The sequence below is a fragment of the Jaculus jaculus genome, chromosome 14 (genome assembly GCF_020740685.1).
Source record: "Jaculus jaculus isolate mJacJac1 chromosome 14, mJacJac1.mat.Y.cur, whole genome shotgun sequence".
Classification (NCBI taxonomy): Eukaryota; Metazoa; Chordata; class Mammalia; order Rodentia; family Dipodidae; genus Jaculus; species Jaculus jaculus.
Genome location: NC_059115.1, coordinates 65,245,198 through 65,270,170, shown reverse-complemented (window position 1 = coordinate 65,270,170; position 24,973 = coordinate 65,245,198). Strand labels below are relative to the sequence as shown.

Here is a 24,973-nt window from a genome sequence, read left to right as displayed (position 1 = left end):
GCTCGGTTCCCCAGGTCCCACACTAGCCAGATGCACAAGGGGGCGCACGCGTCTGGAGTTCGTTTGCAAAGGCTGGAAGCCCTGGCGCGCCCATTGTCTCTCTCTCTCTCTCTCTCTGTCTTTCTCTCTGTGTCTGTTGCTCTCAAATAAATAAACTAAAAATTAAAAAAAAATTTAAAAAAATATATTTTTCTTTACAAGCAGAGAGAAAAGACAGACAAAATGGAGGTGTCATGCCTCCAGTAGCTACAGATGAATCCCAGATGCATGTGCCACTTTGTGCAACTAGTTTACATGGGTACTGGGTAATTGAACCCCAGTCATTAGGCTTTACAGGAAGTGCCTTAACCACTGAACCATTTCTCCAGCCCCCAATTTAAGTCCTTCATTTGTCTTGCTTAGCTTTTTTTAGATCATTGTGAAACTTACTTTCCAGGAAGAACCTGGGTGTGGTGGCACATGTCCTTAATCCCAGCTCTTGGGAGGCAAGAGGTTGACCAGCCTGGGACTAAAGTGAATTCCAGATTAATCTGGGCTAGAGTGAGACCCTACCTTGAAAAAACAAGAAAAAAAAAATTTTTTTTCAGAAAGAAGAAAAGCTCTAACAACAAAAAAAACTTGATTCTATAACATGAACCTAGTACTGCTGCTGATCTTGACAGTAGCTCAAGGAGCTGAAAATAGACACTATTGATTATGTTGACTGAATGGGAAGTGAGAAAAGAAGGAACATCTGGTGTTGGCAACTTCACTTAAGATTTTTGGTATGAAGGAAAGGGGAGTTGAGGAAACCCAAAGAAGGAAAGTCTAAAATCACACAGCTGGGGCTGGAGAGATGGCTTAGCAGTTAAGGCACTTGCCTGCGAAGCCAAAGGACCCAGGTTCAATTTCCCAGGACCCACATAAACCAGATGCACAAGGCGGCAAAGGTGTCCGGAGTTCGTTTACAGTGACTGAAGGCCCTGGTGCACCCATTTTCTATCTCTCTCTCTCTCTTTCTCTCAAATAAATAAAATAAATAATTTTAAAAAATCACCCAGCTGGCTGGCAAGTAGTAAGTCAGGACTGGGACTCTGCTGTGTCTGTGGCTACCCACCCTTCTCGAGTGGTTTTTATCCTACAGGCTGCATGAAGTCCAATGGGGTGTGACATGTAGAAGAGTGTTGCTAATGGAAGGTCACATAACGCAGTCCATGATAGGAAAGTCTTGATGGGGTCAAGTGGATTAATCATGCAGAGGGCCCATGAAGCAGAGAGCATGTCTCCCATTTCCAAAGACCCAGGAAATTTGGAAGCAGCGACTCAATGGCTCTGCCTTTGAGAGGGGAGAGAGTAAAAAACCTGTTGCCATCTCATTTTGCAGAAGGCACCATAGTTCCTGCCACTTCATCATGGGCATGGGGATCCCCAGGTGAGAGGTGGGAGTTTTCAGTGTCCCAGGGAATTTGCTGGCTACATTCACCACGGCCAAGCTTTCCAATTAGCTGGCCATAAAACCTAAGCACAAAAATCACATCAGCTGGTTTATTTTGAAAGGACAGAAGTCATGAGAGGGGAACTTAAAATTGCATATTTTTCCCTGGACATCTACCCTCTGAGGTGCTGGATGCTGGCCCCAGGCCATCCTTATAAAACAGTTTCTTCTGTGTAACTCTTTGATAGTACTGTGTTTGTAGCTCTGGGCCCCAGACTGCACTGTCTCCTGGCCCAGGATGGCTGGGAAACTCTAGTCCATGGAGTACACTTTGTCTGCTTCATAGTGGGCATAGGTCATGTAATTCTTGCCCCTCATGGGCCACCAGCGGTCAGGGTGGTAGATGGCTGGGTAGGCATGGCGCTTCTGATGGACACAACTGAAGATGGCCTGGCTCCGATCCCTGGTCACAGTGGGCAGGTAGAGCAGCAGCTTGTCCAGAAGGTGGCCAGGCCAGAAGGAATTGGGGTGAGTGAGCTGGAGACCACTGAGCCTCTTTGTCGTCAGCTTCCTGGAGAAGGAGAGCATACAGGAAGATTGTCATGGCAGACAGACTAGGCCTGGGACTTGTTAGCAGAGATCAACTGGGACCTTCGTGAACACTCAGCCATGTGCAAAGCACTTCGTTCCAGAGGTCACCTCACTAGTTAGTATCCAGAGGTCTAGTGATCAAGCTCACATCATAAGCGAGTGGCCAAGTGCAAGTCTGACCCCAGTCAACTGCCTCTCAGACCCAGAGTCATAAGCCTCAACCTTCTTTACTTGTCTTCTCTGGAAGCCAGCTTCCCTCAATTCCTTTTTCTCCCTCCCTCTTTCCCACCCTTGATCCCTCCTTTGTAGTACAGGGAGTGAGGGAATGGAACCCAGGGCCTGGCACACACCAAACAAGTGTTCTACTACCGAGCCATACTCCAGCCCCATCTAGAAGCATTTGAATGGAGTTTGTAGTATGGCCTCTGGAGCTAGCCTTACTGTACTCAGCTTCCTGCTCTTCTTAACAGATGTGGGGCTCTGTGTCAGTTTCCTCTTCTATAACTCACTTTATAGGCTTGTCCAGAGGACTTAGGTGAGTTAACTCATGGGAAGCCACAGAGAAGTCCCTGCTTGGCACTCTCTAAGGGTGTTTCTACTTCTTAGACTATGAGCAGCGCTGCAGTGCTAGGACCCCTCGCAATGAACACGGTACAGAGGCCACAGTGCTGGGTAAAGGAGAGGCCAGCCCTCCCTCCCACCCCTTGCCCTCCTGACACATAGGACCACAACAAACCCAGTAAAATCCTGGAAATCCTCAAAGTTCATTTTCTTGAGTTTCTTAGATATTTTCCTAATGAGGAAGAGAAAGAGGTAGTTAGAAAAGAGGAACTTCAGGCTAATAGGACTTTAGGGAATAGATGGGGGCCATGGCCAGGGTGCATTACTGTGTCTCAAGTCCAAGATCTGAAAGGAGAGTTTTTTGCTTGGGATAGATTCCTGACTCTCTCTCTATGCCTGAGGAGCATACCATGGGCTCAGGCAGACCCAGCCTCTTGCCTTGACTGGCTGAATGATAGAGAATTCATGATCTTGGTTTCCTCCTTTCCATGGATGTAGATCTCCCAGGTTGTGAGGACAGAATTCAGTCAGCACTCGCTAGTGAGTCTGATTCCCTGACTCCCACTTCCCCTGCCAGAGCCCATCCTAACTCTGTGTGTAGTAAAGCGTAGTAAAAACTCACCCTCACACCTGGGGCCAGGCAGATACTTGTAGTCCTTCCTACCACACCTGCATCTGGTCTTAGAATCCTGGAGTTTTGTTTATTTTTTCTTTTTAGGGTTGAAGAGGTGGCTTAGTGGTTAAGTGCTTGCCTGTGAAGCCTAAGGACCCCAGTTCGAGGCTCAATTCTCCAGGACCCAGTTAGCCAGATACACAAGGGGGTGCACGTGTCTGGAGTTCATTTGCAATGGCTGGAGGCCCTGACATGATGCCCCCTCCCTCTTTCTTTCTCTGTCACTCTCAAATAAATAAAAATGAACAAAAAGTTTTAAAAATGCTGAGGCTCAGAGTGCAGTAACTTGTCTGTTTACCTCAAAGCCTGATTGGTTTCCATTTGGCTTTGTTGCAACCTACCCCAGGCATTCTGGCCACAGCACCCCAGTGGGCAGCTGGGCAGGTCCTGGGCCTTCTTCCACCCAGGCTTACCCTAACCCTCTTTAAGAATGCCGTCTTGTTCTCCAATCACCACTAATGCTACCCACAGTGGTCACCTGCTGCTTATTCCAAATCTGGGCAGTCCAAGCTTTAGATCTCCAAAGGAGGCCACTTTGTTAAAGAGGACTTTGGTGTCTAAGGATCAGGATTAGGCCCCAGAGGCTACCAGCCTGCTTCTTCCTGGAGAATGAGTGTGCCAACTACAGCATGGTAAGGCAGAGAAGAAAATGCCCCCTGTCCTTTGCAGGGTCTCCCAACTGTTTAGGATAGGAAGTTTCCTCTCTAAACGTTTTTCAGGAGCCTTGTGATTATGTAGGCCCGTGGCCGGGAGGTTAGCTGTATGGGTGCACCAGCAAAGAGGCCTTGATGCTGAGGCATGCACCAGACATCAACTGTCTGAAGTGACTAGTTAGGTTGGAATACAGACCCTGGAACAATCTGGCTTCCCATGCATGGCAGCTCTCCCAGCCTCTGCAGTTGAAGGGACAGCGATAGGATAGGAGCAATGAGAATGCAGGCTTACTTCTTATCCCCGGTCTTATGGAGGTCCTGGGTCCTGAGCATAGCCAGAGTATGGGTTATCTTCTCATCTACGTAATATCCTCCAGGCTGCCGGATCGGGCGCACTTCATCATTCAGGGAAATGATCTTGTCTCCTGGGTATAGCAATGCTGTGAGCCACAAGAAAAATAAGTGGCACCCATTAGTCAAAGCCTCCTCCTTGTCATATAGTTATAGTTCAGTATTAGGAAAGGGCTGGCCAGCCTCCAGGTATTGGAATTATAAGAGTGAGCTACCATATTAGCCTCTTTTTATTTTTCTCCTTCCTCCTTCCTTCCTCTCTTCCTCCTTCTCCTTTTTCTTGTGGTAATAGGGATGGAACCTAGAGCCTCCAAAAAGCTGGGATTAAAGGCATGTGCCACCATGCCCAGCTTGGTTTTCTTTTTCTTTTTTTTTAATTTATCTATTAGAGAGAGAGAGAGAGAGAGAATGGGCATGCCAGGCCTTTAGCCACTGCAAAGGAACTCCAGACTCATGTGCCACCTTCTGCATCTGACTAGCTAACATGGGTCCTGGAAAATTGAACCTGTGTCCTTAGGCTTCACAGACAAGAGCCTTAACTGCTAAGCTATCTCTCCAGCCCCTTTTATTTATATATATATATATATATATATATATATATATATTTTTTTTTTTTTTTTTTTGGTTTGGTGTTTTGAGCTCTAGCTAAGGCTGACCTTGAATTCACCATGTAGTCTCAGAGTGACCTCAAACTCACAGTGATCCTCCTACCTCTGCCTCCTGAGTGCTAGAATTAAAGGTGTGCACCACCATGCCATGCTAAAAAAAAAAAAAAAAAAAAGGTTTTTTTCAAGGTAGGGTCTTGCTCTAGCCCAGGCTGACCTGGAATTCACTATGTAGTCTTGGGCTGGCCTTGAACTTATAGCGATCCTCCTACCTCTGCCTCCCAAGTGCTGAAATAAAAGGTGTGCGCCACCACACCCGGCTCAAATAAAATATTTATTGTTATCTTTATTTATTTATGAGAGAGAGAAAAGTTAGAGAGAGATCGGAAAGGAGAAGGAGAAAATGGGTGCACCAGGGCCTCCAGCCGCTGCAAATGAACTCCAGATGTGTGTGCCACCTTGTGCGTCTGGCTTACATGGGTACTAGGGAATTGAACCTGAGACCTTTGGCTTTGCAGGCAAGTGCCTTAACCGCTAACCCATTTCTCCAGCCCAAATAAAGCTATCTTTAAAGTAACCCCCCCATTTTTTAAAATAGTAATTTACATAAATGAAAAAATAACATTTGTGAAAGGATGTTCAGTAAAATATTAACAGTGGCTAACTCAGGCTGAGGGTATAATTGTGTGTTTTCAAAAAATTAATTTGGGCTGGAGAGATGGTTTAGCAGTTAAGCATTTGCCTACAAAGCCAAAGGACCCAGGCTCAATTTCCCAGGACCCATGTAAGCCAGATGCACAAGGGGGCGCACACATCTGGAATTCCTTTGCAGTGGGTGGAGGCCCTGGCTCACCCATTCTCTCCCCCCTTTCTCTGTCAAATAAGTAAATAAAAATAAAATATTTTTAAAATTTAATTTAAGACATTTCTTTTTATATTTTAATCTTTTAAAAAAATATTTTATTTTATTTATTTGAGAGAAAGAGGGAGAGAGAGAGAATGGACACACCAGAACCTCTAGCCACTGCAGACCAACTCCAGATGCATGTACCACCCTGTGCTTCTGGTTTTATGTGGATACTGGGGAACTGAACATGGGTTCTTAGGCTTTGTAGACAAGTTTTCTATGCAGCCCTTAAAGCATTTCTCTAACTTGTTGCAGTGCTCAGAGATTAAACTCAGGGCCTTACCTATGCAAGGCAAGCATTCTGCCATTGCACATTACCCCTAGTCCTTCAAGAAAATTTAAATGAACAAGTATTGTCTAATAAAATAAAAGGGAGGGGCTGGAGAGATGGCTTAGCAGTTAAGCACTTGCCTGGGAAGCCTAAGGACCCCGGTTTGAGGCTCGATTCCCCAGGACCCACGTTAGCCAGATGCACAAAGGGGCACATGAATCTCGAGTTCCTTTGAGTGACTGGAGGCCCTGGCATGCCCATTCTCTCCCTCTCTCTCCCTCTCTTTCTTCTTTGTCTGTTGCTCTCAAATAAATAAATAATATAATAAAATAAAGGGGAGAACAGTACACTTTAGAGTTTACCAAGGAGCTGACGTTCCTCAGTGTTCTAGGATTCTGGCCCCACCATCTAGGATATAGGCCTAGAAGGCCTCATATTTGAGCCTCTGTCCACAGTGAATGAGGCCTCTGTCATAAAGGGATTTATTTCAAGTTTACAGATCCAGGGGCAGTTTCTATCAATGGTATAAGAAGCTACTCCTATTCATAAATCCAGGCACTGAGGGAAACGACCACTAGCCAGCAAATATCAAAAAGCAGCCAGCATGAACCCAGAGTTCAAACTGCTCTCAACCTTTGGGCTGGAATCAGATCTACCCCCAAACACATCTTTGGACTGGACCCCTAGATATGCCTCCAGTGACACCTCCTCTAGCCAGTTGGCTGAAGACCCAAGCTACAAGCTCAATAAAACGCCTGAGTCTGTGGGGAACATACATTCACATTCCAACCACCACAGTGCTCATTTCTCAGATGGCTGAAAAATGGCCACCTTCCTGCGTTCCTTCTTGCAAGGTTGCTTTAGGGAAAACCTCTGCCTCCCTCACCCCAATGGAGTTTCCTACTTTATGGATTTCCCCCCATTTATTTAGTTGGAAGGGGTCAGATAGAGAATGGGTGTGCCTTTCCACACTGCAAACTAACTCCAGACACACGCGCCACCTTGTGCATGTGGCTTACTTGAAAATTGAACCTGGATCCTAAGGCTTCAAAGGCAAGCGTCTTAACCACTAAGGCATCTCTCCAGCTCCTACTTTTTTTTTTTTTGGTTTTTTGAAGTAGGGTCTCACTCTAGCCCAGGCTGACCTGGAATTCACTATGGAGTCTCAGGGCGGCCTCCAACTCACAGTAATTCTCCCACCTCTGCCTCCCAAGTGCTGGGATTAAAGGCATGCACCACCACACCGGGCTCTCCAGACCCTACTTTATGTTTTTAAAATCATTGAAAAAGCCAGGCGTGATGGCACAAACCTTTAATCTCAGCATTTGGGAGGCAGAAGTAGGAGGATCACTGTGAGTTTGAGGCCACTCTGTATAGTTGTTAGGTCTAGACAAAAGGGAGTCACTGAGGACAGCAGGAGGGCAACAGAGACATAAGGAAGTGGCTCATCCACCTTCCCCAAGGAGCCCTCAGCCATTATCCCTAATAATGCTCCAGGTCTAGGTTTCCTGCCTCCTTATCTCCCACCTGGTCACTGTTCTGGCCTCGCACCCTAGCCATTTCCCTTTCTCATCTTCCCCCAGCTCAAGAGCTCTCCATAGCCCACCATCTGTAATCTCAAAATTGACTGTGCTCCGCTCTTGAGAGTCAGTTCTGGCAGCTCATGGTTCCCCCTCCCCCGCCCTGAATAAAAGCTTCCATTTTGCCTCAGAGTGGTCTTCGTGGTCATGGTCACTCCTGAACCTTACAATAGTGAATTCCAGGTCAGCCTGGACTAAAGTGAGACCTTACCTTTAATAACTAAAAAAAAAAAAAAAAAAGATTATAGAAAGTTCTGCCTCTTCCATTGCTAAGTTGATCGGGTCCCAGGTTTGGAATATGGCCGGGCCGCTTGTACATGGGGAATGGGACATTACTCCCCACACACCCACTAATGCTCATAACCCAGGGGAACAGAAAGGCCAGAGCTCAGGCCAGTACAGATAGATGAAAACACGTCCTCCAGAGCAGAGGGCAGATGCAGGATAGAGCTCTCAGGGATGAGTCCTGAGCAGAGGAGCTCAGCAGGCCTGTCTCGGGGTGGATTTACTGCTCTCCGCCTGCTTGCTGCAGAAGAATCTAGAAACAGGCTTGGCTTCTGGGAGCAATTATAATTTCTGGCAAACCACTATCTTTGAATTTGGGATTGTCTTTCGGCTTGACCTTGGGTCTCCCTCACCCAGAACTCTGTCCTCAGAGCTTCTCTCTCACCACGCTCAAGGCTCCAGACCCCCCACTGTGTCAGCTGATGAGCTCAGGCCTCCGGGCTCCTGTTCTAGAAATCCCATTTAGCAGTAGCCAGGCAGGTGTCCTCCTGTCTTGCTCCTCCTTCCCAGCATCTGCACTCAGGCCACAGCAGCTTGACTGGGTGCACGTCTGGTGAAAGACCAGCATCAAGCCAGCTCCACACAGGCCTTACCTCAGGTCTTTAGCTCCTTCCTGAGGCCAGCCTCTGAGCCCTACCTCTTATGAGGATGTCCTCTGTTAGTGGAAGGCCATAGGTCTGGCACAGCTCCCAGCATTGCAGGTAAGTCAGGAAGTCATCCCTGCGGGTCGTGTTGATGATGTCTTCCATCTCCCCGTAAATAGTGGACGGCAAGCAGTGCTCATCAAAGTGCTTGGTCCCACAGCGCACCAGCCGGCAGCGCTCTGTGAACTGGATGGGGGGGAGGTTGATCTGCGGAGAGAACAGGAGGATGCTCACCCATCTCTTGATGTGGTGACTTGTCTCTTAGCGGGAAGGCATGGTAGCACCTCCTCTACTTCCCATGTAGAGGGAAAGCCCGGCATGGTGGCACATGCCTTTAATCCTAGCGTTCGGAGGCAGAGGTAGAAGGATCAATGTGAGTTTCAAGCCGGCATACAGAGGGAGGCTGCAGTTCAAGTTCTGAAGTCAGTAGTCAAAGCATGCAGGATGGGGCTGCAGTTGAGGGTCTGAAGTCAGTGGTCCAGGAGAAAAATCGCAGGGTCAAGGTTACCCCTGAAGAGCACGACTAGTTGGCACAAGAGTTCCAGGTCTAAGCAGCCCCATATTGAATGTGCTATGTAACGGTGTCATGTCTACAGGAAGGCATGGTACTGATAGGTGACCCAGAAGTTCCTGCTAAAAACTGGTATTCAGACCTTTGGCCGCAGGGGACTCTAAATCAAGCATAGCCTCTTGTGTGCTGGAAGCAGCATGCCAATGCAGAAGGACCTGGGGTGTGTGTAGCCATTGTCATGATCTTGTCTTTTTCTTCCCTTTTGTTTTTTTTGGATTTTTTTTTTTTTTCTTTTTCCAGGTAGGATCTCACCCTAGCCCAGGCTGACTTGGAATTCACTATGTAGGCACAGGCTAGTCTCAAGTTTATAATGATCCTCCTACTTCTGCCTCCCATGTGCTGGGATTAAAGGCGTGTGCCACCACACCCGGCTATTTTGGATTTTGAGACAGGGTCTTGCTATCTAGCATAGTTTGGCCTGGAACTTGCATCGACCTCCCACGTATTGGTATTATAGGCACACAATACCATGTCTGTGAGAATCACTCTAAAGTTGAAGGTCTGGGTCTGAACAAGGGGCAGCCAGCAAGCAGGAGTTTGTGCCAAGGCTTAAACCCCATCCGGCCCAGCACCCAAGCCCATGCCCTCATAGGCTAGGGGGATACCTTGCACCGACGCCGCCTCTCACGGTATCGCTTGCCCGCCTCTTCCATTTCCTCAAAGGTCATGGGCCGTGACTCTATCTGAGTGTCAACCTCAGGCACCTTCAACAGGTCCATCTTGGGAAGCTGTGAGGTCAAGTCCTCTGGGTCCTTGAGTGGACTCCTTGGGACATCTTTTTGCTTAGTCAAGATGTAATCTAGATTCAGAGAGAAAAGACAAAAGAAGGAGGGACCAAGAGGGTACCCAAACTGTGAAATCCAACAACCATCCAGTGTCACTGAGCAGGCACCAAACCACCCCTCTGCTCCCTTACCATGTCCAGCCAGTGCCTACCTGAGAGGCACCATGAATGTCTTTCTCTCCTTCACTACAAAAGCCACCTCATCTGCACACCCCCTCTTGCCTCCTTATTGCCTTTCTCACCCTCTGTCACCCAGTTCCCACCAAGTGGAAAACATGACCTTTATAGAGTATAAAACATGGCTGGGGAGATAAGTCAGTCAGTAGAGAGCTCACTTTGCAAGCATGAAGACCTCAATTGAGTCCTAGGACCCATGTAAATGCTAGGAATGGTAGCATGTGCCTGTCATCACAGGAAGGCAGAGACAAGCAGATTACTGGAGCTTTCTAGTCAGCTGGTCTAGTGCAGTTGGTGTGCTTCAGGCCAGTGAGAAAATCTGTCTCAAAAAGAGGTGGATGGAAGGCTGGACAGATGGCTTAGTGGCTAAGGCACTTGCCTACAAAGCCAAAGGACCTTGGTTTGATTCCCCAGGACCCATGTAAGCCAGATGCACCAAGTGGCACATGTGTCTGGAGTTCGTTTGCAGTGTCTGGAGGCCCTGACACACCCATTCTCTCTCTTTCTCTCTCTCTTTCTCTGTCTGCATCTTTCTCTCTCTCAAATAAATAAATAACATATATAAAAGAGGTGGATAGAGAAACATGAAGCTAACACCCAAGGTGGTTCTCTGGCCTCTACATACAAATAAACGTGTGCACATGCACCCCCACGTACATACACATATGAACACAAATGTCTTTATCTTTTATACGTGCTTTATCTCTATCTAAACAAGATCACTTCATGCTCCTGGTTTCCCATGGACTCATGAAAACCAGAGTTCTTTCCCTAGACCACAGGGCCCAGGGTCTTATTCATCCTGTTGAGCTGGCCTCGAACTTGATATGTAGCCAAAGATCAATGACCTTGAATTTCTGATCCTCCTCCCTCCACTTTTTGAGTGCTCAGATTGCAGGCATGTACCAACATGTCAAGTTTATTGGGTGCTGGGATTGAACCCAGGGCTTAATGCATGGTAGGGAAACACTGAACCAACTGAGGTACATTCCCAGTCTCAACTTTCTTTGTTTGTTTGTTTTGAGGTAGGGTCTTGCCCTAGCCCAAGCTGACCTGGAATTTTTTGTTTTTTCGAGGTAGGATCTCACTCTAGCTCAGGCTGACCTGGAATTCACTATGTAGTCTCAGGGTGGCCTTGAACTCCCGGGCGATCCTCCTACCTCAGCCTTCCGAGTGCTGGGATTAAAGGTGTACACCACCGTGCCTGGCTTGGAATTCACTATGTTGTCTCAGGGTAGCCTCAAACTCACGGTGATCCTCCTACCTCAGCCTCCCGAGTGCTGGGGTTAAAGGTGTACACCATCACCCCCGACCTCATTCATCTTTGAATAGACACAAGGGCAATTAGGCCCTTGAGAAAATATCTGCCTTTTAGTTGACCTCTGGGCTTGGAAATTCTGGAGGTTAGCCAAACTGTAGCAGGCCAGAGAAGTAGGAGCCACTGAGGATGTGAGAGCTGGGGAGAGCCCGGCTGGCTCCTAGAACAGGAAGGGCACGCACACTCCCTGGCAGTGGGCAGAGTGCTCCTCTGCTGGGCCAGAGACCACTGCTTGTAGCCGTTGGACAGGACATCGGTGGTGATTGCATTCTGCTTCCCAAGAGAGCCAAGGTAAATCACTATGTCCTCTATCTCCTGGTTCTTCAGTGGGACTTCAATCTGGGGAGAGACGAGAAGCCACTGAGGCACATCCTGCCCTTACCACCAGGTCTTGGCAACCTGCCCCACCTTCATACACCCTTGCCACAGGAACACAGCACCCTTGCCAGAACCCTGAACAAACTCTTCATTTTCTCTGTCTCTCTCACCTTTGCCCAGGCAGTTCCTTCTCTCTGCCTGAGATACCACCATCCGTATGGTCTACTAGGCTGCCATGCTTGCAGACATAGTTACCATGCTGGGCCGGGAGGAATGATGTCACACATCCATCACCCTTATGCATGAGGAACACCCAAGACCCCATGACTGAAATAAGTAGACTAGGAATATTTACATGTTATTCAGTTAAGAAGAGTGGCAACTTTATACGTGTGTAATTCTTGCTAGAAATACTGCATGCTCAAGAAGAAAAGGTTTAACAGAAATATAGCTGTGGCCAGGCATGGTGACACACACCTTTAATATCCCAGCACTTGGGAGGCAGCAGTAGGAGGATCGCCATGAGTTCAAGGCCAGCCTAAGACTACATAGTGAATTCCAAGTCAGCCTGGGCTAGAGTGAGACCCTACCTCGAAACAGCAACAACAACAAAATAATAATAAATATATATATGGCTGTGTTCTTCTGTTTGAGCTTTCCTTAAACATTAGAACTACCCTGGTGCTAAAGGACTTAATTTGTTTTTAATTTTTGGGGGCTGAAGAGATGGCTCAGCAGTTAAAGGCATTTGCTTGCACAAAGCCTGATGGTCTGGGTTCAAGTCCCCATTACTCACATAAAGCTAGATGCACAAAGTGGCACATGCATCTGGAGTTTGTATGCAGAGGCAGGAGACCTTGGCATATCCATACTCCCCCTGTCTGCCTCTTTCTCTCTTAAATAAATAAATAAGATAAAAATCTTTTTGGTAATGGGGTTAAAGATCTTTTACTTTTTTTTTTTTTTTTTTACTTTTTGTTGTTTTAAATGATTTGGAATATTAGTCATGTTATTACATGTCATAAAACATGAAAACTGGTGAATTAAAACTGTAAAAGAGAGCCAGGCATGGTGGCACACATCTTTAATCCCAGCATTCCGGAGGCAGAGGTAGGAGGATTGCCATGAGTTTGAGGCCACCCTGAGACTACATGGTGAATTTCAGGTAAGCCTGGGCTAGAGTGAGACCCTACCTTGAAAAGCAAAAAAAAAAAAAAAAAAAAACTAAAAGAAGGCTGGTGTGATGCACTCAGCACTCAGGAGGTAGATATAGGAGATCAGGAGTACAAGTCTATCCTCCACATAGCGAGCCTCAACTACAGAGATCCTTTCTCAAGAGAGAAGAAAGGAAAGAGAGAGAAAGGGAGAGAGAAGGAGAGAGGGAGGGAAAAAGCAAAAGATGTAGGTAACAGCTTCCTAATTGTTTTTCAGGTAGATTGTATCCAAGATACAGCAGGACACAGTGACACATGTCTTTAATCACAGGACTCTGGAGGCAGAAGTAGGAGGACCGCTATGAATTTGAGGCCAGCCTGAGACTACAAAGTGAATTCCAGGTCAGCCTGGGGCTAGAGTGAGAGCCCACCTTAAACACACCCACACACATTTGTTTTTCTGTTTGTAGTACTGGGAACTGAATTTGAATCTAGAGTTTCCCATATGCTAGGAATAAGCACCTTACCTGTATTCCCAGTAGTTCATCTATGTCGGCAAACTTCTCTAGAAGAGGTCAGGTACTAAGTGTTTTAGGTTGTGTGAGCCATGCAGACTCTGTCATTGTAGCATGAAAGCACTTATAGATAATTCATAGATGAACACGTGTGGCTGTGTCCAACAAAACTTCTCTCTCTCCCTCTCTGTCTCTAATAAATAAATAAATAAAAATAAATCTTAAAAAAGCATTAAAAAATTAAAAAACATAAAATAAAATCAGCTAGGTGTGGTGGCACACTCCTTTAAACCCAGCACTCAGGAGGCAGATAGGAGGATTGTTGTAAACTTAAAGCCAGGTCTCAGACTACAGAGTGAGTTCCAGTTCAGCCTGGACTAGAGTGAGACCCTACCTTGAAAATAAAAACAATAAAATAAAATCCAATTCTGCAGTCATGCCAGTCACATTTCAAGTGATCAAAGGCTCTAAGTGGGCTTGGAGGTGTTGCTCAGTGGTAGAACATATGTCTAGCATGCACAAGGCCCTGAGTTTGATTCCTAGCACCACACAAACAAGAATCCCCCCTCCCTGCCAAAAATATGCCACAGCTAGGAGAGGTGGCACACGCCTTTAATCCCAGCACTCAGGAGGCAGAGGTAGGAGGATTGCCATGAGTTTCAAGGCCACCCTGAGACTAGTTAGTAAATTCCAGGTCAGCCTGAGCTAGAGTAAGACCCTACCTTGAAACCCCCCCAAAATAAAAATAAATAAAAATTGATATTAAATAGTCAGTGAAAGTGTGGTACATGAGGAGAACTGTGGGCATCACTGGAAGTTTGTTAGAATGCAACATCTTGGGCCTCCCACACATGAATTGAGTCAGAAGCAAGACCTACATGTGGTTCCTATGCCAGTGACAGTTGGAGAAGCTCTAGAAAGTTCTAGAAATAGGACTAAAGGCCTATCTCTCCCTGGGCTCATTCTGAAGAGTGCAAGAGTGATTATTGAGGTAGCTGACTGGTTTAGGAGCTAGCCTTTCAAATTTTCCCATTCATGTAGAGTGTTTTGTTTGTTTGTTTTGAGGTAGGGTCTTACTCTGGCCCAGGCTGATCTGGAATTAACTATGTAGTCTCAAAGTGGCCTTGAATTTAGGGCAATCCTCCTACCTCTGCCTCCTGAGTGCCGGGATTATTTTTATTTATTTATTTATTTTGGCTTGGAGTTGAGGATGGAATCCAAAGCCCCTGTACATGCTAAGCACGGCCACACCCAAGCCCTGAGTTCTGTAGGGTTTTTAAGGTCACGTTGGTACACTGGCGATTTTAAGAGTATGATCTGGCCATAGGTTATGCCACACAGTTCAAGCTTGGCTCTGTAAGTACGAGGCCAGTAATGTGAATGCACTGTTTACCTCCGAGAGACCCAGGGACTGAGGAGAGGGGACAGGGCACACCCCGTGCCAAGGTAGAAGTGCTTACCGCCTTCAGAGCCATGATGAACTCTTCCCTGGAGATTCGCTGGTTCTCACTCCCATCCACCTTGTTGAATACCTCCAGGATCTTGATCTTGTGGCTACGCAGGTAGGAGTACATGGTCAACAAGGCAGTAGGCTTGGGCAGCCGGAGCTGGGGCACCAGCCGGCGTGAGACCCGGGGTGCTTTTTTCTGGAAGAGGCAAAGGGGGAAGAGGGGAAAAGGTCAAGGGAGATAAGCCAATAGGGCAGTGCCCAGAGTTAGGAGCAGGGAGAGAAGCTGAACAGCTCTAAATTGACAGTAAGACAGTGTGAAGCCTTTGGATGAAGGGCAACTGGGCTTGCTGTCGAACGCTGGGGAAATGACTTCTCTGAGCCCATAAGGTCTCTATCTATGGGTCCCTCAGTACACCCAATTGCACACCCCTTCCTGGAGCCAGCTGAGTTTCCACCTCCCAGCCTTTGCCCCTGTGCTTATCCCCCAATACTATTCCTCTTCTCTACCCACTCAGTTTTCTATTGTACTTCCAGGTTACGGGCATTGCCATGATAATGACCCTTCCTGACCTTGGTGTAAGGACCTGACAATTTGCAAAGGGTCTTCCTGCTGGACATGGTGTTACAAGTTTAATCCTAGCACTCAGGAGATGAGGCAGGAGGATTTAGGACTTTGAAGTGAGGATGGACTACACAGAAAGAACTTGTCTCAAAAAAGGGGAGCCGGGCATGATGGCAGTTGCCTTTAATCCCAGCACTCGTGAGGATGAGGTAGAAATATTGCCATGAGTTCAAGGCCACCCTGAGACAACAGTGAATTCCAAGTCAGCCTAGGCTAGAGTGTCCCCCCCCAAAAAAAACAGGGGGAGCTTCTCTGTCATTCCCCCTGCTAAAATTCTTTTTGTCCTCACTGTGGGTGGTACCCAATGCCTTATTCCAAGAATATGTGGAAGAGCATGACTGTGACTCACCTGAAACTGAGACTTTTGGAGCCTAGGGCATAAAGGCGCTGCAGCCTCCTCACTTCTCTGTTTGGGATGGAGCACTTTGGAGGCAGCTGGAAACAATGCTATGGGGGCTCTCATGTGGCCTCTATGGCGGCCCATGCAGGAGGCACTGAGGCCTGTGGCCTATCGGCATGTGAGTCAGCCTGGAAACAGGTCCTCTTGTCCTTGTCAAGCTCCAGGCCACCCTCTGGGCTGCTCTGACTTCTGAGACTGAGCCATAACCCCCCAGATAAATTGTTCCCAGATCACCAAGTCTCAAGTATGTTTTGTCGAGGTAGGGTCTCACTCTGGTCCAGGCTGACCGGGAACTTACTCTGTAACAGTTCCAGGCTGGCCTCGAATGCACACTGATCCTCCTACCTCAGCTAGGATTAGAGTGCTAGGATTAAAGGCTTATGCCACCATGTCCAGTGAAGATGAGTATTTTTTGCTTTAAGTCACTTTAGGGTATTTGATATACAGCAATAGATAGTTTTTGTACCTCTCTTTGAAGACTTCTGTTTGCTCCTCTGTAAAATGGGGCTAAATCATACAGTCCTGCCTAACCCAGGCAGGAAACAACAATGACAATATGTCCTTGAAGCCTTCCGTGTCTGCACACGGGCGGGTCTGCTCACCTTGGTGGCTCTCATTATAGTCAAGGGGTCTGCCACTGGGGCTCTCTGCTCCTGGTGAATCTTGCGCAAGACCTTGGCCTCAGATGGTGTGACACTAGGCTTATTCTCCAGCCACCTCTGGACGTTGCCAAATGACTCCAGCTCCATTCGGAGCTTTGCCCTCTGGCTCAGCCAAGCCTTCCAGTCCCCCAGCTGCTTTTGGGTATCACCAGCCTCCAGAGCTTTGATGCTGGAGATGGGCTGTGGCTGAAGATCTTGGGTCTGGGGCTGGAGCACAGGGCTAGCCTTTGGTGCCTGGCCCTGCTCGCCAGAAACAACAATGATCCGCCGGCGGCTCTGTGGCAGTTGGAAGTCCTTCTGCTTGAAAGGCCGGAAGCAGTGAGCAATGACCCGCTCAGGTTTAAAGGCAGGGACCTTGCTGGCATTTTCATCACCCAGTGAAGTCTTAGAATGGTAAGACCCTTGGGAGAAGAGGGTTACAAGATGAGTTTGTTTCAGGAAGAGGACTAAAAGGAGCCAGGAAGAAAAAAAAAAAAAAAAGAAGAAGCATCACGCTATGCATGGGGCACCTGGATCCTCTGCCTGGCTTCATCCTTACCATGCTGTCACGAATAATGTGACCCGTGGGCTGGAGAGATGGCTTAGCGGTTAAGTGCTTGCCTGTGAAGCCTGAGGACCCCAGTTCGAGGCTCAGTTCCCCAGGACCCACGTTAGCCAGATGCACAAGGGGGCGCACGCATCTGGAGTTCGTTTGCAATGGCTGGAGGCCCTGGCGCTCCCATTCTCTCTCTCTCTCCCTCTTTGTCTGTCACTCTCAAATAAATAAATAAAAATAAAATAAAATATTAAAAAAAAAAGAACGTGACCTGTACTGCAAGTGGCTTTCTCAAACTACTACACTCTGTTGGGTCCCTAAGAATGCACTTAACCCACAGCAGCGCAGCCAGCACCCTCTTGTGGGAGCAGAGGCCACCGAGCTGAGAGCTCAGGTCTGAGTCTCAGTCTGCCACCTGCCAGCTGCACAATCTTGGGCAAGTCACCCTCTGAATTTCTTCCTCTGTAAAATGGAAATATTGCCCATCTACTGAGTGATGGAAATCAACCAGTTTGTTACAGTTGTTTTGTACAAATAATATACACGTAATGTGTGCCATTATATATACACACACATATACATTACATAATGTGCTATGTTTCTACATACCCTGTAAACAGTACAACTTGTTTTATTGTTTGTATGTGGTACTGGGACTTAAACCCAGTGTCCTGTGCTTACTAAGCAAGGGCTCTTCCGCTGAGCTACACCCACAAGTCCTAAATTGTAAAAGTCTAACAGATATGGGGCTGGGGAAATACTAAGTGGGTAAAGCATTTACTGTGCAAGCATGAGGCCCTGCGCTTGGGTCCCAAGAACTCATGTATAGCTGGGTGTGATGGCACGAGCTTCTGTAGCCTCAGGGATTCTATGGCAAGTAGCAGGAGGCAGAGACAGGAATTCCCAGAAGCTAGTGGGCCAATGTCGCAGTCAGGTTCGCATTGCTGGTAGAAATCACCCAACCAGGGGGAACAAAGCAGCTGGGTGTGGCTGTTCACATCTGTAATATTAGCCTGTGGGAGGCAGAAGCAGGAGGATCACTGGAGAATCGCTGTGAGTTCAATGCCAGCCTGTCTCAAAAATATTTTTTTCCACATCAAAATAAAAGAGAGACCGAAGCCGGGTGTGGTGGCGCATGCCTTTAATCCCAGCACTCGGGAGGCAGAGGTAGGAGGATTGCCATGAGTTCAAGGCCACCTTGAGATGACAGAGTTAATTCCAGGTCAGCCTGGACCAGAGTGAGACCCTACCTCGAAAAACCAAAAAAAAAAAAAAAAGACCGAGAGGGGGAGGAGATATGATGGAGAGTGGAGTTTCAAAGGAAAAAGTGGGGGGAAGGAGGGAATTACCATGGGATATTATTTACAATTATGGAAGTTGTCAATAAAATATTAAAATATAGATATTATTTTTTTCCTTTGGTGGACTATATAGGTGGAGGTTTTTTTTTTTAATTACAGCTTCCTGTATTTTTCTGTATTTTCATAATAAACAAATGCATTTTTTTATCAGAAAAAAAAAAAAATCACCCAACCAAGAGCAGCTTGTGGGAAAAAGAGGTTTATTTTGGCTTGAGGGGAAGCTCCATGATAGCAGGGGAAAATGATGGCAAGAGCATAGGGTGGACATCACCCCCTGGCCAACATAAGGTGGACCACAGCAACAGGAGAGTGTACTAAACACTGGCAAGAGGATACTGGCTACAATACCCATAAGCCCGGCCCCAACAATGCACTGCCTCCAGGAGGCATTAATTCCCAAATCTCTATCAGCTGGGAACCTAGCATTAAGAACACCTAAGTTTATGGGGGACACCTGAATCAAACCACCACAGCCAGCTACCCTGGCTTACGTAGCAGTGAATGACAGAGACCCTGTTTCAAAGGAAGTGAAGTTGAAGACCAACACCCAAAGGTTGTCCTCTGACCTCTACATGTATGTGCACAAACACACACAATAACAAAAATCTCCATGCTGAGAATAGAGATGATATGAGGCCAAGTCACCCTTTCTCCCAGGAAAAGACTACTTAAACTGTCTCACAGTTAAGTCTATCTTTTTTGTTTTGTTGTTGTTTGTTTGTTTTTGTTTTTGTTTTTTTGAGGTAGGGTCTCGCTCTAGCTCAGGCTGGCCTGGAATTCACTATGTAGTCTCAGGCGATCCTTCTACCTTTACTCTACCTCCTGAGTGCTGGGATTAAAGGCATGCACTACCACACCTTTTTTTTTTTTTTTTTTTTTTTTTTGAGGTAGGGTCTCACTTTTATCCCAGGCTCTCCTGGAACTTAAAGTGATCCTCCTATCTTTGCCTCCCAAGTACTGGGCTTAGAGGTGTGCAGCACTGCATCGATCTTTTTTAAAATTTATTTAATTAATTTATTTATTTATTTTTCTATTTATTTATTATTTATTTTATTTATTTGAATGAGAGAGAAAGGGAGAGAGAAATAGAGAAAGAGAATGGGCACACCAGGGTCTCCTAGACACTGCAAACAAACTTCAGATGCATGTACCACCTTATGCATTTGGCCCCTGTCTTTTTTTTTTTTTTTTTTTTTCCCTTTGGTTTTTCAAGATAGACTATTACTCTAGCCCAGGCTGATCTGGAATTCACTGTGTAATCTCAGGACAGCCTTGAACTTATGGAGATCCTCCTTCCTCTGACGCCCAAGTGCTGCAACTGAAGGTGTGCGCCACCACATCTGGATCTTCCTTTAAAATTTTTTATTATTATTTGTGCTCGCTTCGGCAGCACATATACTAAAATTGGAATGATACAGAGAAGATTAGCATGGCCCCTGCACAAGGATGACACGCAAATTCGTGAAGCAGTCCATATTTTTATATTGACTCCCCCTCCCAATCAGTCTCTTTTATTTTGATGTCATGATCTTTTCCTTCTATTATAATGTTTTTTTGTAGGTAGTGTCAGACACTGTGGATCTATGCTCAGGACACACTGGATCTTCCAGCATGGCTGTGGGTCACAGAACTGATCTCTGCATTCCTGACATCTTTTTGTTTACGAGTGTCAGTTAGGACTGAGCACTGAATCCCAGGGCCCACTGGCATTTCAGTCTGGAGTGGATCAAGAAGAAGACAAGAAAGAGCATCAGAAGCAATACCTGAGACACAGGAGGCTTTTCATGGACATTGAGAGAGAACAAGCAAAAGAACAACAAAGGCAAAGGGAACAAAAGAAGAAAGTTGAAAAAATTAAGAAAAAGATAGAGCAACAGCGTTATGCTGAAGAGCAGAAGATGCTGAGAATGAACTCTCATGAAGTACCATATTCAGGAGAGAAGATGAGTGACATTTTAGCTCAGTTACAGCTTGATGAAATACAAGGAGCCAGGGAAAAACAGCAACAGAAAGAAAAAGAATATGTAAGATATGTAGAAGTTTTACGAGCCCAAGTCCAGGAGAAAATGAAGCTGTATAATATTATTTTACCTCCATTATGCTGTTGTGGTCCTGATTTTTGGGATGCTCACCCAGATACCTGTGCCAACAATTGTATCTTCTATAAAAACCATAGAGCCTATAACTGGGCATTACATTCCATCATCAATTCCTCTGATATCTCCGAGGGAACTGCAACTCTTCGAAATGCCATTCGTAATTTTGCTTCTGCACACAAAAGGACTTCAAAAAGAATGTGTAACATGAATCTGAAATCAGCTGAAACAACTGGTAGTATTTCAGCCTTCTCTTAAAATTAACCCTGAAAAAATTATTTAGGAAAGGCTGTTGAAGTGTTTAGGGTGTATTATCTGGAAGGAAATACTATTCCACATAATAACTGTCTCTGAAGTTAGATGCCTGCATAGGACCAGGATAGAAGGTTGACTTTTAAACTTGTCTCTTTGTTATGAACCGCGTAGTACCTATTTTTTTTTATTCTGTTTTTTTTAATCTTAAGTTTTTCTTTTCTCTGATCAGAGTTTATGAGACATGTTTGAAATGGTCATAATAATCATCTTTTTAAAATTGTGTCTTTGAGATTTGACAATACTGAAAATATCTGGATAAATCAAAGTTTTATTGCCAAAAAAATTTTTATTATTTATATTTAAGAGGGAGGAAGACAAAGAGACAGAGAGAGAGAGAGAGAGGGGGAGAGAGATAGCATGCCAGGGCCTCTAGCCCCTGCAAATGAACTCCAGACACTTGTGCTTGTGCCACCTTGTGCATCTGGTTCACATTGAGTACTGGAGAAATGAACCTCAGTCCTTGGGCTTTGCAGGCAAACACCTTAACTGCTAAACCATCACTCCAACCCTAAATATTTTATTTTTATTTATTTATTTGAGAGGGGGGCAGATAGAGGGAGAGAAAATGGGTGTGCCAGGGCCTCTAGCCACTGCAAAGTCCATACACATGTACCACCTAATGTATCTGGCTTTATGTGGGTACTGGGGACTTGAACTTGGGTCCTTAGGCTTTGCAGACAAGTGCCTTAACCGCTGAGCCATCTTTCCAGCCCAAATCTATCTTTTGTCTCATGTTTTTCTATAAACTGTAGGACTGCCATACACACAGTAGTGAGAAATCAGGACCTTTCTCTCCCCAGTGTGCCAGGGCTCCAGCAAAGAACAAGAGATACCAGGGCATGGTGTTCTTGACTGCTCACCTCATTTCCAGATATGTCCTGATACACTGGGGTTTCTGGGTCGTGAGCTTTCTGTTGTCTTGCCTAAAATGCCTTTCTTCCCCATTTTCACAGGGGAGACTTCTTTGTACCTTTTTTTAAAGTTATTTAGACAGTGTGTATACAGCCATGTTGGTACCATTGTTAGCCTCCTCTCTGTCCTCTCCCCCTCCGAAGGGACCCTCCTCCTTGAGGAATGTGGGTCGTGCATTGTGGGGTTAGCCAGGCAATGTCTCTGAGCATAATGTCCCAACTTGTGGCTCCAACAATCTTTCCGACCCCTCTTCCGTGAATTTCCCTGAGCTATGTTGGATTCCTGTGTACCTTTTTTTTTTTTTTTTCCCCTAAGGTAGGGTCTCACTCTAGTCCAGACTGACCTGAAATTCACTATGTAGTCTCAGGGTAGCCTTGAACTCAAGGTGACCCTCCTACTTCTGCCTCCCTAGTGCTGGGATTAAAGGCGTGCACCACCACACCTACCTTAGTTTGTACCTTTTAAACCTTCATGTAAAGATCTTTTCCAGGGACTGTAGAGATGGCTTAGTGGTTAAGGCGCTTGCCTGCGAAACCTAAGGACTCATGTTTAACTTTCCAGTTCCCATATAAGCCAGACGTGCAAGGCCACACGTGCACACGATGGCACACAGTTCAATTGCAGTGGCTGGAGTCCCTGGTGTGCCAGTTTTCTTTCTCTCTCTGACAAATAATAATAATAAAAGCTCTTTTCTAGGAGCTTGCAATTGTTCTTCCATAGCCCATACACTTAGCAGATCTCTTACTTCTGCGTATCACCATTGGACCAGTATCCTTCCCTTCTTAGTACATGTCTGTGTCCTCCACCTCTCAAGCCACAGTGCTTTGCCAAGAACTTGATCGTGGGGAGATTGGCAACAAGAAGTTCCCTCCATGACTCTTTTCTAGCATAAAATGCACTTATGTACAGCGGAGAAACAGACTGAGCTGGAGGCCCCAGGAGCAAGTCAGGGCTGCCAGCTAGCCGCTAGGCGGGCTCCTCCAACTAGCCGGTGGCGCGGAAATCTGTACATGACTTCCCGAATCCCTTGCAGCCCCTCACCCAGAGGTCTCGGGCCCTCGCCCCATTTCCCACGCCTGCAGGGCACAGAGGGCTTCCTGCAGGCCACCTCTGGCCTAAGTCCTCCGACTTACCCAAAAGCCTCAAGAACAGTCTCTGGCACATCTGGTAGGAATCGTCCAGGGTCATGGCGCTAGTATGTGTATGAATTTGCGAGGATGGTGTGTTAGCAAAGCACACGTGCCGGGACATCGGACAATAGCTTCAATTTGCAAGACACCTAAACATACAAACTCGTTGTCATGACTACACATGCCTTGCTGGGATTGGCTGAGAACCATCAGTCCCTGGAAGGAGGCGGGAAGTAACACAGGAAAGCGGGCGGGGAGGGGAGGGGGTAGATGGGTCCGGAGTCTATTTATCCCGGATCCCTACGCCACTTATGGGCACCTTCTGCAAGGACATCACACCTCTGTGCAGTTCTTAGTATGTCCCTGCATCTGTAAGGCCCTCAGCAGATTTCGTCGTGACTCTTCTGTGTTCTCATTCAAAACAGTAACGCCCTCCCCCCACTCAGGTCTTAAGACCCCCAAGTCAGACTATGCTCTGTCCTTTATGACAGGGTGCCAGGCTTGGGAGTTACAGAACCACGCCCATAATGGTGACCACACCTGTAGCTCCAGTGCGCAGGAGGCAGAGACAGGGAGGATCTGGGTAAGTTTGAGTCCCAGAACAGCCAGCACTCCTCAGTGAAAACAAACAAAAAAATGAACCTGAAGCCTGATGGTGCACACCTCTTGGGAGGCAAGAGGTAAGGAGGATCGCCATGAGTTCGAGACCACCCTGAGGCTACATAGTGAATTCCAGGTCAGCCTGGACCCTACCTCAAAAAAAAAAAAAAAAAAAAAAAAAACAACCTGAGGGCTGGAGAGATGGCTTAATGGCTAAGGCGCTTACCTACAAAGCCAAAGGTCCTAGGTTCAATTCCCCAGGACCCACATAAACCAGATGCACTAGGTGCGACATGCATCCAGAGTTTGTTTGCAGTGGCTAGAGCCCCTGGAATGCCCATTCTCTCTCTCTCTCCCTCTTTCAAATAAATTAATTAAAAAAGAGAAAGAAAATAACCTGAGACTCAGTCTAAACCCTTGAAATCTCCACCAGCAGGTAAAATGGTGTGTTTGCATTGCAATGACACATAAAGTATTGACACAACTACATGGAAGGACTTTCAAACAGTAAGGAAAGAACCTAGACCCAAAGGCCACACCCATAACAGCCAAATCTACATACACAGAAAACCAACTACTGGGTCCCAGAGGATGGAGTGAGGAGAATTAGCACTCACTGATGGGTCTGGGATGATGGAAATGTTATGGAATTGGATAGTGGTAGTGGTTGTGCAACACTATAAATGTACTAAAAACCACTTAAGTGTACACTGTTTTAGAAGTTTTAAAATTTTTATTTATTTGAGAGAGAGGAGCAGATAGAAAAAGGTAGAGAGACTGGGCATGCCAGGGTCTCCAATTTCTCTACAAATGAACTCCAGACACATGTGCCACCTTGTATATCTGGCTTACATGGGTCCTGGATAATAGAATCTGGGTCCTTTGGCTTTGCAAGCAAGTGCCTTAACCATTAAGCCTTCTCCCCAGTCCCCCCCCCCCTTTTTTGAGGTAGGGTCTCACTCTAGCTCAGGCTGACCTAGAAATCATTATGTAGTCACAGGGTGGCCTCAAACTCACAGCAATCCTCCTACCTCTGCCTCCCGAGTGCTGGGATTAAAGGTATGTTGGGAGCTGCAGCTGATCTTTGATTTCCAGGCACAGAGGCCTTATTGTTCGGCCTTGGTGAAGCAGACTTCATACACAGAGGCATTAATGGCCTTGGTGGAGCAGACTTCAGACATGAAGGCATTGTTTTGAGAAAGTTTTATTTTCTGTGTATAAGCTTGTGTCTGCCTGAATAAACCTGAGCCTGGATCAGAACTTGTCTTGGCTCCATTCCTCGTGTTCTTGTCTCAGATCCATCCCCACTCCCTCCTTCGGGGTCTGTTTTGACTCTTGTGCTGCAGGCCAGCCCAAGGTATATGCCACCATATCCAGCCTATTTTAAACATTTTTCTTGATAACTTCCATAAATATAGACAATATATCATGATCATAATCTCCCAGCACTCTCCCTTTCTTCCTTTCAAGTCCCCTCTCCCTCTACCACATTGAATCTCTTCTTTCCAACTAATCTCC

At 46.4% G+C, this 24,973-nt stretch overlaps 1 protein-coding gene and 1 non-coding gene across 2 annotated transcripts; one reads left to right on the top strand and one right to left on the bottom strand.

The window, feature by feature from the left end:
* Positions 1-1,510: 1,510 nt before the first annotated feature.
* Positions 1,511-22,987, bottom strand: Efcab12 (EF-hand calcium binding domain 12). Its single transcript, XM_045134153.1, has 9 exons — positions 22,859-22,987; positions 16,447-16,907; positions 14,833-15,018; positions 11,568-11,724; positions 9,712-9,905; positions 8,529-8,742; positions 4,185-4,332; positions 2,742-2,798; positions 1,511-1,985 (listed from the first exon to the last, which is right to left on the bottom strand). Exons 1-9 carry the CDS (start codon positions 22,974-22,976, stop codon positions 1,727-1,729), a joined length of 1,794 nt encoding a protein of 597 aa, XP_044990088.1. The 5' UTR covers positions 22,977-22,987; the 3' UTR covers positions 1,511-1,726.
* On the top strand, positions 19,777-19,883 carry LOC123455017. The gene has a single exon (XR_006633641.1). It is a non-coding gene; the product is annotated as a U6 spliceosomal RNA (small nuclear RNA).
* Positions 22,988-24,973: the final 1,986 nt, after the last annotated feature.